We start from the raw sequence: 12,541 nt of genomic DNA, 5'->3' as shown, positions 1-12,541 counted from the left end.
AAGGGTGTGCTGCGGTCCCTTTCGGGCCTCCCCTGGTTAGACCAGGCCCACCCAGGGTGCTCTCCCGTTGGATGAGCTCAAAGCCGGCTGGTCGGAGACCTCAAGCACGTCTGCTGAGCCCCCATATTCGCACTCGGGAGAGAGGGTCATGCGGGCGATCCGCATCAGGCTGGAGGGTCTTGGGGTCACCTCAGAATCCTGCCTCCCACAGGTGTTGAAGTGCAGCTGCCCTGGGAGGTCAGGGAGGGGGAGGGGAATCAAGCTCCGTGCCAGTCAAAACCGACCACACCCGCCCTGGGCCTGTGAAGGTCTGGGCGGCCTCTGGCTCCACGCCGGGCACGGTGCTGTCTGGGTTGATTTCGGTTTTATGGAGCTGCGTTTGGCTTGATGGCGTCGGTCCGCCTGCCGCAGACGGCAGGAAACCTCTGCTGCAGAGCACCCCAGAGGTGGTGAGGGCCCGCTCTGCTAGTGAGGAGGCTGGTGGAAAGCCAGCTGTGAACTGTTTCTCTCATGACCATATGATCGTCCCCGTGTCCTGGGAAGCATAAGTTGCGGAGGACTCCCCTGAAACACGTGAGCCATGGAGCCAGACCGGCTGACGTGTGGGCTCTCGTGTGTGTGTGTTTGCAGACTTCCAGTGGGTTCAAGGAGACGTGTGCGAGGTCCAGCTGATGGCGTACAACCCGATGCCCTTTGAGCTCCGCGTGGAGAACGTGGTACGTATCCCGGGCGTCGGACCCTTCGGGGCCAAGAGCCTGCCACTGACGTGCTTTTCACTGAATACCGGAGGCACACACCTGCGACATGTCTGTTTTTGTATTTGTTTTGCCAAGGATCATAAGCCTTTTGTGAGTGAAGGGCACATCTTGTCCTGCCCGGGACTTGAATGCCTAGGACTCAGGGAGCATGAGTCACTGGACGAAGACCCTCCGAGGGGGGTGCACGTGGAGCTTGGCTGGCTGGGTGTGAGCGTAGAACGATCATGTCGAAGTCTACGTGAGATTGTCTCAGGTCACGTCATTGCTGCGAGGCGGCAAGATGACGGGCTGAGGGAGGGGAGAGCTCCGGGGAAGGAGGGCGGGCTGCTGCGCCACCACGTACCATGAGCTTCCCCTCGGCGCTGAGACCGGTGCGCTCTGCAGCGTTGCAGGCCTGCTCGGCAGTGCTGTCTGTTGGGCGCACTCCCTGAGCCCGTTCAGGGAAGAGGTTCGTTCTGGCTCTCCGAGCTGAGTCTGGTGGCCACACGGCAAAGCCCCACCACCCTCACCGCCACTGTGGGGCCCCGCTTCTCCAGTCCCTCTGTGCATATCAACAGGCAGTCGTGCCTCCTGACTGTCAGTGACATTCAGAGGGCAGTGTTGAGACAGTCGGAGTTTTACAACTCATGCTCAGGGGCAGAGGCCAGAGCTTCACGCAGCAGTCCTGCTGAGTGCCCACCCCACGTGTGAGGCCTTGGGCGAGGCACCAGGGACCTGGTCCCTGCGGTGAGGGTGGTCAGTGCTGTGGTGGGGGCGGTGCGTGACGTGCCGCAGGGCCTCTGGGCAGAGTCAGGTGACAGACGACTCAGCTGAGGACGTGTGACCAGCCGGAGCTCACCAGGTGGACTGGGAGGTGATGCTGAGGCCTTCGGCACGCAGCATGGCTCTCTGACACCTGTGTCTTCAGGCAGCCGGCCACGTGTGAAGCTGGCAGTGCGAGGTTGTGCAGAGGACGGGCCCAGCAGCCTGTGGGCGGCGCTGTCCGGCTCTCGCCCAGACCTTGCCGGAGCGCCCTGTCCCTCGGCCGAGACAGGTGGTGGCGGTCGTTTAGAGAATCTTCCCCCATGTGGGTGGGGTGTCAGATGCCCCTGCTTTTTCTCACTCAGTTTTTGTCTTTAAAAAATAGCTTTCATTTTTATTTGGTTTTGAAAAAGAAGTAATATGTGCTTTTTATCAAAAATTAGAAAGAACAAAGAATAAAATAAAAATTATCACTAAGAGCCCCCAAAATATGTTCAGGATTTAAAAAGTTACGAAATTTAAAAAAAGTTTCAGGCATACGACATGATAGGCACTTATGTATCTACCACTCACACTTAGAAAGTGTTAACCATCAGCCATATTTGCACTAGCTATTTTAAAAAAGAAGGAAAACACTGCTGTACTGCGCCCCGAGACAGCAGCCCTCTAGCTGGGCTGTGTTCCCACCCCTGCGCCCGACAGCTGTCTGCGCACAGTTAGAGCGTCTCGCGCTCCTGCTCAGACCGTCCTGGTGTGCTGGTCGCCATGGGGGTGTCTCCTGGGTGCTTCCTGTAGACAGGGAAGTTGCGCCTGTGTACACATGCAGCCATGCACGCCTGTGTGGACCTACGTGCGTGCACCTGCAAATGTGTATCTAGACTCACGCCCCCACACGCAGCACAAACACGAGTTTTGCAGACCCTGACTTCACAGTGGTGCCCCCGCTCTGATCTGGCCCCACTGGCGCTCCCTTGCCTTCCTCCGGGCCACGTCTGTGTCCTTTCCTCCCGTGTGCCCGTGCCTCACATAGTCCACGGTTCTTGCTGGATTCTTACAGAAATGGCTTCTTTTTTTTAAATGCTGACCCTGCCACTTTGCTAAATGCACTGGTTTGTTTATTTATTTATTTATTTTATTTATTTTTTTAAATTTTAAAATATATTTTATTGATTATACCATTACAGTTGTTCTATTTCCCCCTTCATTCCCCTCCACCCTCCCCCACCCTTCCCCCTCTTTAGTTTATGACCACGTGTCTCAAGTTCTTTAGATTCTATATTTCCCCTACTATCCTTGCCCTCCCCCCTATCTATTTTCTACCTACCATCTATGCTACTTATTTTCTGTCTCTTCTCCCCCCTTCTCCTCCTCGCACTCCCCTGTTGCTAACCCTCCATGAGTTCTTCATTTCTTTGGTTCTGCTCCTGATCTAGCTGTCCTCTTAGTTTGCTTTTGTTTTAGGTGTGGTTGTTAGTAACTGTGAGTTTGCTGTCCTTTCACTGTTCATATTTTTTTATCTTCTTTTTCTTAGATAAGTCCCTTTAACGTTTCATAGAATAAGGGCTTGGTAATGATGAACTCCTTGAATATGACCTTATCTGNAATCTTGGCTAATGTAATTATGATGTGCCTTGGTGTGTTCCTTCTTGGGTCCAACTTCTTTGGGACTCTCTGAGCTTCCTGGATTTCCTGGAAGTCTGTTTCCTTTGCCAGACTGGGGAAGTTCTCCTGTATTATTTGTTCAAATAAGTTTTCCTCTCGTGGCTGTTTCTTTTCCCCTTCTGGTACCCCTATAATCCGGATGTTGGAACGTTTAAAGATGTCCTGGAGGTTCCTAATCCTCTCCTCATTTTTTTGAGTTCTTATAACTTCACTTTTTCCTCTTTGGTCGTTTCTTTCTTCCTTCTGGTCCACCCTCTTGATTTGAGTCCCTGTTTCCTTTCCATCACTATTGGTTTCCTGTGCATTTCCCTTCATTTCAATTAGTTTAGCCTTCATATGTTCCTCTAATTTGTGGCTAAAATCAACTCTAATTTGAGTATCCTGATTACCAGTGTCTTGAATTGTGCATCTGAGCGGTTCGCTATTTCCTGGTCACTTAGGGTTATCGGCTCTGGGGCTTTGAGTTTTTCTTGAGCCATATTTTGGACTATTCGTGCCTGTTATGTATGAGGAGCAGAGCCCTAGGTGTTCACCAGGGCCAGGCGACCCAGTCTCTGGGTTGTGATGCTGTATGTGGGGGCGAGGCCAAAGGAAAGCAATGGCGTGCACCCTTTGCTTCCTCCTGCCGCCACCGAGGGCCATGCGATTAGTCCCTCTGCTTGAGAATGTGCGACCCAGGTCAGCCGCTGCTGGGTTCATTGCTGGGGGCTGTGCGGTCTGTCTCACTTCTCACTCTCACTGTCTTGAGCCCTTACTGGGTCTGCCCCACGCTACCCCGGATGCCTGGGTGCCTGGGTCTGGGGATCTTTCCGGCCCGTCCCTGCTCCACTGCTGGCTCCGCCTCTCTTACCGGTCCCGGTTGAATGGTTCGTTGTTGTTGGACTTCTGTATAGTTCAATTTTTTTGTTCTTTGGCTGCATCTTTGTTCTCCAAACCTTTGTTGTATTCACACTTGGTTGTAGGAGAAGGCACAGTGTTTCCACCTACGCCTCCATCTTGGTGGAAGTCCCCTGCACTTGTTAATTTAAATTTCACTGTAGATTCCATAGAATGTTCTTTACTTTTTTTATCCTCACCTGAGGATATTTTTTTTCATTGCTTTTAGAGTGAGAGGAAAGGATGGTGGTGGGGGGAGAGAGAAACATCCACCGGTTGCCTTGTCATATGTGTCCCTACTGGGGATTGAATTTGCTGCCTGGGTACGTGCCCCGAGTGGGAATCAAACCCCTGACCTTTCTGTCTGTGGGATGACACTCCAACCCACTGAGCCATGCCAGCCAGGGCTTTCCCTTAGGGTTTTCCCTGGTCACAGTTTTGTCTTTTGTGGACAGCCGTCTGCATGCCTTTCATTTCTTTTTCTCGCCGTGCAGCTGGGCAGCCTGTTAATGGCCTGGCACCGTGCCGAGAACTCCTGAGCTGCCCTGCACCGGATCCAGGTGTCAGGCGGCTGCTTGAGGCTGGGATGTGTCTCTTTCACTGTCCAGCACAGTACCTGTGACTTACCCAAATGAGTTGATGCACGTACCAGAAGGGCATCTACGATGGCATATTTCCACACTTCATGCCTTTTTCTTTCTGTTTTCATTCCCATTCTGCTAAAACAACGAAACCAAATACATTCCAAAAATAGAGCGATCGGGGTTGACATCAGAATGACTTGTTGGAGCACCCACGTACATCCCATTTCAAGGCTGTTTTGTGAGTCACATGTCTAGCCTGTCCCCACTGTTCTCTGGATTTCACAGATGTCATTGTGCCCCGGCAGCCCTGGCACTGGCCCGTGAGTGGCTGTGCCACAGTGGGTCTGGGCTGCGCTTGCTCACTCGGCCCGTTGCTTGTTCTAGGGGCTCCTCACGAGCGGAGTGGAGTTCGAGTCTCTGCCTGCGGCGCTTTCCCTTCCAGCCGAGTCTGGACTTTACCCAGTGACGCTCGTTGGGGTCCCCCAGACAACCGGAACCATCACTGTGAATGGTAAGAGGACTTTCTCTCTGCCTCACTGTTGTCCCGTCAGGTCACCTGGCACTGCAGCCCCAGCCTCTGGGCATTGTTTCCTCCTGGTCCACAGTGAATGTCCTTTTTAATTCTTCTCTCAAAAGTTCAAACGCCATTCTACAGCTTTGCTTGAACAGTTTCAAGCATGTATCTAACCCAGGGCATTTTTTTCCTTTCTTGCATGGAGAATTGGCTACTCTTAAGTTACAGGCCTTACACACGTCCAACAGATTTGCCACATCACGTACTGGTGGTGAGAACAACAACTGGCTCTCAAACTTTCATCTCAACTGAAGACTTTGAGTCATTTTCCTAAGACTTAAGTCGTATTGTGCCCTGCGAAGGAACACTGGCTTCATCCTCATTTACTGATAGATACGTTTGCACAGCGTGTCATTGGAGGGATGAGCTGGAACTACCAGGTGGTGCAGAGACTTGCAGTCAATAGAGACTCTCGTGTGCTGCTTTCCTCTGGATGCAGGAGGCCTGTGGGGCAGGAGTGCGGGTGCCATGGTTAGCTCCACGCTCCGTGGGAGGAAAATGAGGGTCTGCAGGGCTGAGCCTGGGGCCTGACTCTCACCTCGGTCCTTGGACGGGGAGCCCAGGCCCCTCTCACTGCTGGGGACTGCCCTCAGGCACAGGTGTGAGGCCCAAAGCTGCCCGCTGTGTGAAGCTCCTCCCCTTGTTTCCCAGGTTACCACACCACTGTCTTCGGCGTCTTCAGCGACTGCCTGCTGGACCACCTCCCGGGAGTGAAGACCAGCGGCTGCACGGTCGAGGTTGTGCCCGCCCTGCCCAGACTCCAGATCAGCACATCTCTGCCCAGGTAGGCACATGTGCAGTGCAGGTGCCCGCACTGCCCGCCTGCCGATGGCACCTGGCACCGGGGAAGCGTCATGTGACTGGGGAGTGAAATGAAACACGGAAGAAATGAACCCGGAAAGGATCACGGAACTAAGTGCAAGAGCCGAAAGTGTGATACTCTGAGAGGGGAATCTTGACGTGCGAAGCAGCTCTTCTCCTGGGCCCGGGCAGGATGGGCGCTGTACGCCTGACAGTTGTACGCTTGATCGTTGCACGCCTGATGGTTGCACGCCTGCACAGCAGAGGTGTGAGGCCAGCACTGCCTGGACCTTCTTTCCAGGCCTCTGGACCAGCCAGTGCGGGGATGCGGCGCTGTCCACGGTACCTGTGCCCAGAGCCCTGATCCTCTGTGGCAGTCTGCCCTCGTGTTCCCAGTAGCCGGCTATCGAATCCCATGTTCAAAGCCAAGTTTCCCCAGCCCCCACTTCCGAAACTTCAGAGTGCCATGGTGTGACTAACTCTAGGGTGCCGCTGGTTTTCTTTTCTCCCTCTTTTTAAAGTGTGTTGTTGTCGTTACTGTTTTCTTAGGTCGGCACACTCACTGCAGCCTCCCTCTGGGGACGAAGTGTCTATGAACGTGTCGGTCCAGCTCTACAATGGAGAGACCCAGCGGCTGGTCATCACACTGGAGAACATCGGGATGGAGCCTCTGGAGAAGCTGGAGGTCACCTCGAAACTCCTCACCACCAAAGGTAGGGGCTTGACGCTGGTTTGGCCTCGGCGATGTCTCTCCTCTTTCTTTGATGCTGTTGTGAAATTGGCATTCTGGTTGCACGGAAAGAGCGCTCACAGGGAGGGAATGGAGCAGAAGTGTGTCCTTGTGTCCCGGGGGTCTTTCCGCTTGTGGACCCAAGGAAAACGCTCTTGAGTGAATGAATGAAGAGGATGTTTGCAGGCTCAGGGCCACGCCTGCCTGGGGCCCGCCCCGTCGACTAGCTGGCCAGTGCTTTCCAGGTGGGTTCTGCACCTAGGGCCCACGCACCCCTCTCCCAAGCGGGCGCTCTGTTTCCTAGTCCGGAGGCAAAGGCAGCTTGCAGGCAGAAGACCAGCGTCGGCTTTATCATTCACTAGCTGATTGTCCGTTTTGTGCCTCAGTTTCCTTCTGGGACCGTAGGGAGGCAGTGCTTGCCTTGTAAAGCTGTTCCAAGGACTCGGGGAGCAAACGGCGCAATGCCTGTCCAGTGGGGTCACTGTGCGCTGAGGACTGCAGGGCCTTGTTGTAAAGGGGGGAAAGGTGTGAAGGATGGTAAGTAGAAGTCAAATCAGGTCGTTTGGTAAAGTTAGAGAAATTATACTGACCAGTGAGGCCAGCGGTGTTTTCCTGCCTTGAGGGCAGAGCGTGGTGAGCCAGGCAGCCAGCGGGGCTGCCCGTCTGGCTCAGTGCCTGGGATGGGGTGCTGTGGGTTCCCGAATGGCAGTGGCTGCCCCCTCACGCGATGGCAGCACCGTGGGAGACCAGGGCTGGCGGAGCTGCAGGCCTCCGGTTGGCTCTGCCTGGAGGGAGGTCCGGGCGTGGTTTGAGGGGATTTGTTCTGAAGCCTGTTATGAAATAAGGCGTTTGCAACAAAACCTGAGCTTGTCCCACTGCAGAGAGCTTCCGGCACCGTGCGATGTGGTGGGGATGAAGCACGTGCCTGCGGGTTCACGGGGGACTCCCTGACGCAGCGGCCGTGTTGTCGCCCTTAGCCACGCGGGGGACCGAGGACCTCAAATCCATTGTGTGTGGCACCTTGTGGCCGTTTTCAAAACAGTGCCTTTGTGAGTGAAAAATTGGAGCTGTCCTCTTTTTAAAATGCTCGTCGGAAGTTGTAGTACATTTACATGTGGAATTAAATGAATGGACATAAGCCATCTGCTTCCAAAATACACCAAGGGAGTGCTTCCTGTCACTTAGGTGGTGCAGTGCCCCAGAGCTGTCAGTGGCAGTGACTGATCTAGTACATACGACATGACGGGGGAAGTCCTCAGCTGGGCACCCGAGGGAGGGCTGTGCGTCTGAGCAGGGCGGGCGGGGAGGCTGTGTGCGGGTCCCCCTTCCTGTCTGAGAGCCGGTGACAGGAAGCGTCCACCCTTTGAGCACCGCCGTGGTGAGCCCACAGCGTTCGCTTCTGTGCTGGTCCCTGTGTGTCTGCTGCAGGGAACTGCTCCATGGAACTGCTTCGTGGGGACTGAAGGCTCTGGCGGGGTTCCGTGTGGTTTGCTCTGTGCTGCCACGAGAGCTAGCTTGTATCCGGCAGTAAGGAGAGCTTCAGTTAGCACCACGTCATAGGCACCTTGGGTCTTTTTTATCACGAAATAATGACAGCGCCCCTGAAAGGTGTTCCTGGGGGGCGGTGGCCCATTCATCTCACTGCTGCCCGCCGAGCACCCCAGCGGTGTGGACAGTGCTTGTTGCACGGCAGGCCCTAGGAATCGAACCGGTGACCTTCCGGTTCGCAGTCTGGCACTGAATCCCAGAGCCATGCCAGCCAGGGCGGAACGAGAATCAGCGTTTTCAGTGTGGCCTGCTGTAGAAAATACGGCTGTGGAGGCATTCAGCGGGACGCGGGCTGAGTCTGTAAGAGCAAGGAGGGTGCTGACTTGGTCGGCGGGAGGAAGCCGCCCAGGCACCCGCCCTGCCCCTCTGGCAGACACAGGTGATTGCCTCCCCATGCCCAGGATTCTGGGACTGTCTTGGTACTTTGAACTCTCAACTTTGAACTTGTTGGTGTTTTTCTTGGCTTTTTGAGAATGCATCAAACTTTCTAAGGGGGTTGGTAAGCCTCACGTCACCTCGGTTACATCACCGTCATCGCCATTGTTGTCATTGTAGAAAAAGTGTACGGTGACTTCCTGAGTTGGAAACTAGAAGAAACCCTCGCCCAGTTTCCGCTGCAACCCGGACAGGTGGCCGCTTTCCCCATCGACATCAAAGTGAAGCTGGATTTCTCCTGCCAGGAGAACCTCCTCCAGGACCTCGGCGACGGTGAGCTCTCCTCCCGGTTTCATTAGCCCGCGGGGCCCCCAGGCGCTCTGCGGGGCCTTTGCTGCGCCTTCTGCCTGCTGTTTCCTCTTCACTCGTCATTCATTAACTGCGGCTGCTGGAGCCTTCTCCTGGGCACTCAGTTACCCGAGTGAGCTACTGCGTGTGCCCGAGAGTAGTGGGGTGCCTCTGAGTTCAACGGTTGCTTCATTCACACCCTTTACTGCTTTGTGCTGGTTTGTCAGGAGGTCATCCTAAATTGGTGAGATGAGGGAATGACTACGTTTTTCAAGTATACCTACTGTGATCTGATTTTCAGTGATGATAAAGTTCTCCTTCAAAGTCTGGCGATTTCCATAAGGCATTGGAGGCTGGAGACGATGGGAGTTTATACTTAGGGATAGCTGGTTATGGGTAAGACTTGATGAGTAATTGCGTCCAGTTATGGAGTGTGCATTCACACGTTCATTTGGAGGCTTTGGGGGTGCATGAGTTGGCTCAGACCATTGTAACAATAGATCACAGCCAGCGTGCCTTTATGGCAGGGGCTTGTTTCCCGTAGCTCCGGAGACCGGCGGCGGCGAGCTGGGGCCAGCCAGGCCGGTTCGGCGGGGGGCCTTCTCCACCTGCAGACAGCTGCCTGGTGTCACTGCACCCTCACATGGCAGAGGGGGGCTCTGGTGTTTCGTGGAGGGCACCAGCCAATGGGGTGAGGGGCCCCCTCCTTATGACCCCACTTAACCTTTCTCACCTCCTCCGGGGTCTCATCTCCAAACACCATTTTGGGGGTTAGGGCTTGAGCACATGCATTTTGGGAGCTCACGGACTCACAGGTTCCTCCTGGGGGCACTCAGCAGGTTCTGTTCCTGGAACTTGCTGTGGACTTCGGTGAGTGACTTGGACATCTCTGTGCCGCAGTCTCCTAATTGATGGCAGTACTTCCGCTTCTAGGGTTGTCGCGAAGACCCACACTTCACCTGGCGTGTCGTAAAGGTTTGGCCAGTGTCAGTCACAGTGTATCGTTTTTGCGTAGGTGCTGTTAGTGTTTCCATTTTACAAGTGAGGACATCAGGCACAGAGAGGGTGAATAATTTTATTTATTTCTAAAGTGAGGAGAAGGGAGGGAAAAAGAGAGGGAGAGAATCATTGATCAGTTGCCTCTCACACGCCCCCAACCAGGGACCTGGTCCCCGACCCAGACATGCGCCCTGACTGGGAATCAAAACACCGTGGACTTTGGCTTTGGGGGTGGTGCCCAGCCCACTGAGCCATGCTGGCCAGGGCGGCTGAAGGACTTTTCTCAGGGTCACACAGCCAAGAGGTGGCAGAGCTGGGCTATGAACCCAGGCAGCCTGGCTCTAGGGTCTGTCCTGGCAATCACGGTGGGCCCGCTGCTGCCCGAGGGTCAGCCAGGAAAGTACACGTGTGAGTCAAATGCTTGAGACTTTACCAAGCGACTCCCGTCTTGGGAAGCCTGGGGAGAGCTGTTCTGGAGCCCAAAAGTGTGGTCAGGCTGCGTGATCAGATGCTGCCTGCAGCCCTGACTCCTGGCTTGGGTTTAAAAAAAGACATTTGGGGACCTCAGTGTTGTGCGCAGGGCACGAGAGCATAGGCCCTGCAGCACCGTCCATGCGCTGAGGAGCTGGGCGCTCACGTGGGCCTCGCTGACCCTCGGGAGAAGCCAGCAGCAGGGGTGCCCCGCCCCGAGCTGGCCGCCGTGGGGGGTGGGGGACACCGGCGAAGCCACACCGTTCCCCTCGCCCTCTCCGGGGTGCTGGAGCTCCTGCCTGGTGCGGGGTGGGGGGTTAATACCCCATGTAGTTTCTGGGTCATGGCCGCCCTCCCAGAAGTCCCACAGGCTCCTTCTCTCTCCCCGCCAAGGCCTGTCCCTTTGTGCTGTGCGTCTCTCACTGAACCACGATGAGAGCCTGGTGACTCCTGTCCCTGCCTCTGGCCTCCCGTCGCTCTTCTGGCAGGTTTTTTATTTTTCCTCAGAAACACATGTGTTTCTCACCCGTCTCACATGGCCATGGTGAGAAGTGCATCGGAGGCTTGGCCCCCAGAGCGGTCCTCGGGGCTCTGGTGGAAGATAGCGGAGGGCCCCTGAGAGAGCTTCGGAAGGTGAGCAGGCAGGTGCGGGGCCTGCCATGTGCGGTTCACCTGGGCGTGGTAGGTGACAGGTGCAGTAGTTCGAGTGGGAGGCGTGGGGGCCACGGGGGCCACGGGGCTCAGGGTCTCCGGTGGGGGTGGGAGGGTCGGTGGGCTACAGGCTGCTGCTGGGGGGTCCTGTGTGGTCGCAGCCCAGAATTTGGTAGCTGGTCCGGCAGGTGGGCGAGTTTCTGTTCGAATTTGTTCTCCCTGTGGAAAACTGCATCTCTCCTTGGCCTGCAACGCCTCTTGTTTATTGAGCCGAGACAGACTCTGCCCATGGGCAGTTGAATCAGTTCAGCTCTGTGTCCAGAGCTGGGCCGCGTGTGAAGAACAAGCTGCCTTACCTTTGGCGCTTCGTTCTGCTTTGCCTCTTTAGAGTTTGATGATGGTGGGTACCTCAGCTTCTCGTTGTGGCCAGGAATTGATTTTTTCTGGGAGCTGCCACCGTGGGCCATACCATGTGCCCTCTCATAAGTTGTCCCTTTCCTGCGACTGTGCTCTGAAACTGGGGCATCAGCCAGTGCCTTTGTCCTGGTCTGCTGCTCTGCTGGAAGGGAGTCCTGGTTTTTGGAAACCCAGTGTTTAAGAATGAGAGCAGCGACTCACCATGGTGGGGACCTGGGGATCTTAACGCTGTGCTCTTGGTTTTTCTTATGGCCCCCAGAGGCCCGAGGGTTTCACAGACATGCCCTTTGGAAGGCCGTCTGGGATTTTAGTGAGACTTAGGTGTTTTTCTGAGGGTACAGAGGATGGGGAGGGGAAGAGAAGGCAGACGCCTTCTCTGAATGCTCACCGGGCATTCAGGAGTGTCCAGGCCCGCTCTCAGGTCCCTCCGGGGTTCTTCCTGCCCCCTCTCCCTGGAGCCCCGAGAGGGTCGATGACCACTCCCCTGGGGGCATTTCCTCTGCCCGCCTGCCTGAGCCTTGTGCCCTCGGCTGTCACCAGGTCCAGCTGCCGTGATGCTGTCTGTGCCGCTAGCGGCCCTCGGGCACAACTCCTATCATGGGGGCAGGGAGTTCCAGCTGCTGGAGGTTGCCTCGCCCCCCACAAGCTCCTGGTTCCCTGCACCTCACAGAGGCTCTTTGCCAGCTTTGCTTGCTGGTGGGTTCCTCCCTCTCTCCCATCAGGGCCCCAGGCAGGACCATCCTCCTCTTTCCCAGTGTCCTCTGTCTCAACCCTGCGCCATCTGCCAGATGGCTCCCACCCCAGCCAGCCTCCTCTCTGGGCTCCTGCTCCCTGCGCCTGACTGTCTGACCCGAGGGTCTCTGAGCGTGAGGGTGGTGGGGGGGAGCGGCAGGAGCTGGGCGAGGCCTGGCCCTGGCCTGGTGGGTCCCCACCGGCACCCTCTGAGTGCTGCCGTCTCTGCTCTTCCGGTGCAGACCACAGCTTTCACCCCTCCCACCGGTCATTT

The 12,541-nt window shown here is 55.8% G+C and overlaps 1 protein-coding gene across 2 annotated transcripts in view; it reads left to right on the top strand.

Annotated features, from left to right (window-relative positions):
- The window catches only part of TRAPPC9 (trafficking protein particle complex subunit 9), a 234,196-nt gene that overhangs the window by 56,471 nt on the left and 165,184 nt on the right, over positions 1-12,541 (top strand). For both annotated transcript variants that reach the window (XM_037048601.1, XM_037048600.1), the window contains 5 exons: positions 631-716; positions 5,006-5,132; positions 5,847-5,979; positions 6,546-6,709; positions 8,830-8,982. In XM_037048601.1, the coding sequence (XP_036904496.1) occupies positions 631-716; positions 5,006-5,132; positions 5,847-5,979; positions 6,546-6,709; positions 8,830-8,982 (663 nt within the window). The remainder of the gene's footprint in view (positions 1-630; positions 717-5,005; positions 5,133-5,846; positions 5,980-6,545; positions 6,710-8,829; positions 8,983-12,541) is intronic.

Source organism: Sturnira hondurensis, unplaced genomic scaffold (assembly GCF_014824575.4).
Source record: "Sturnira hondurensis isolate 20B ecotype Veracruz unplaced genomic scaffold, ASM1482457v3 Scaffold0006413, whole genome shotgun sequence".
In the NCBI taxonomy this organism is placed as follows: Eukaryota; Metazoa; Chordata; class Mammalia; order Chiroptera; family Phyllostomidae; genus Sturnira; species Sturnira hondurensis.
Note: the sequence above shows the minus strand (reverse complement) of the source record. Positions and strands in the feature narration are given on the sequence as shown.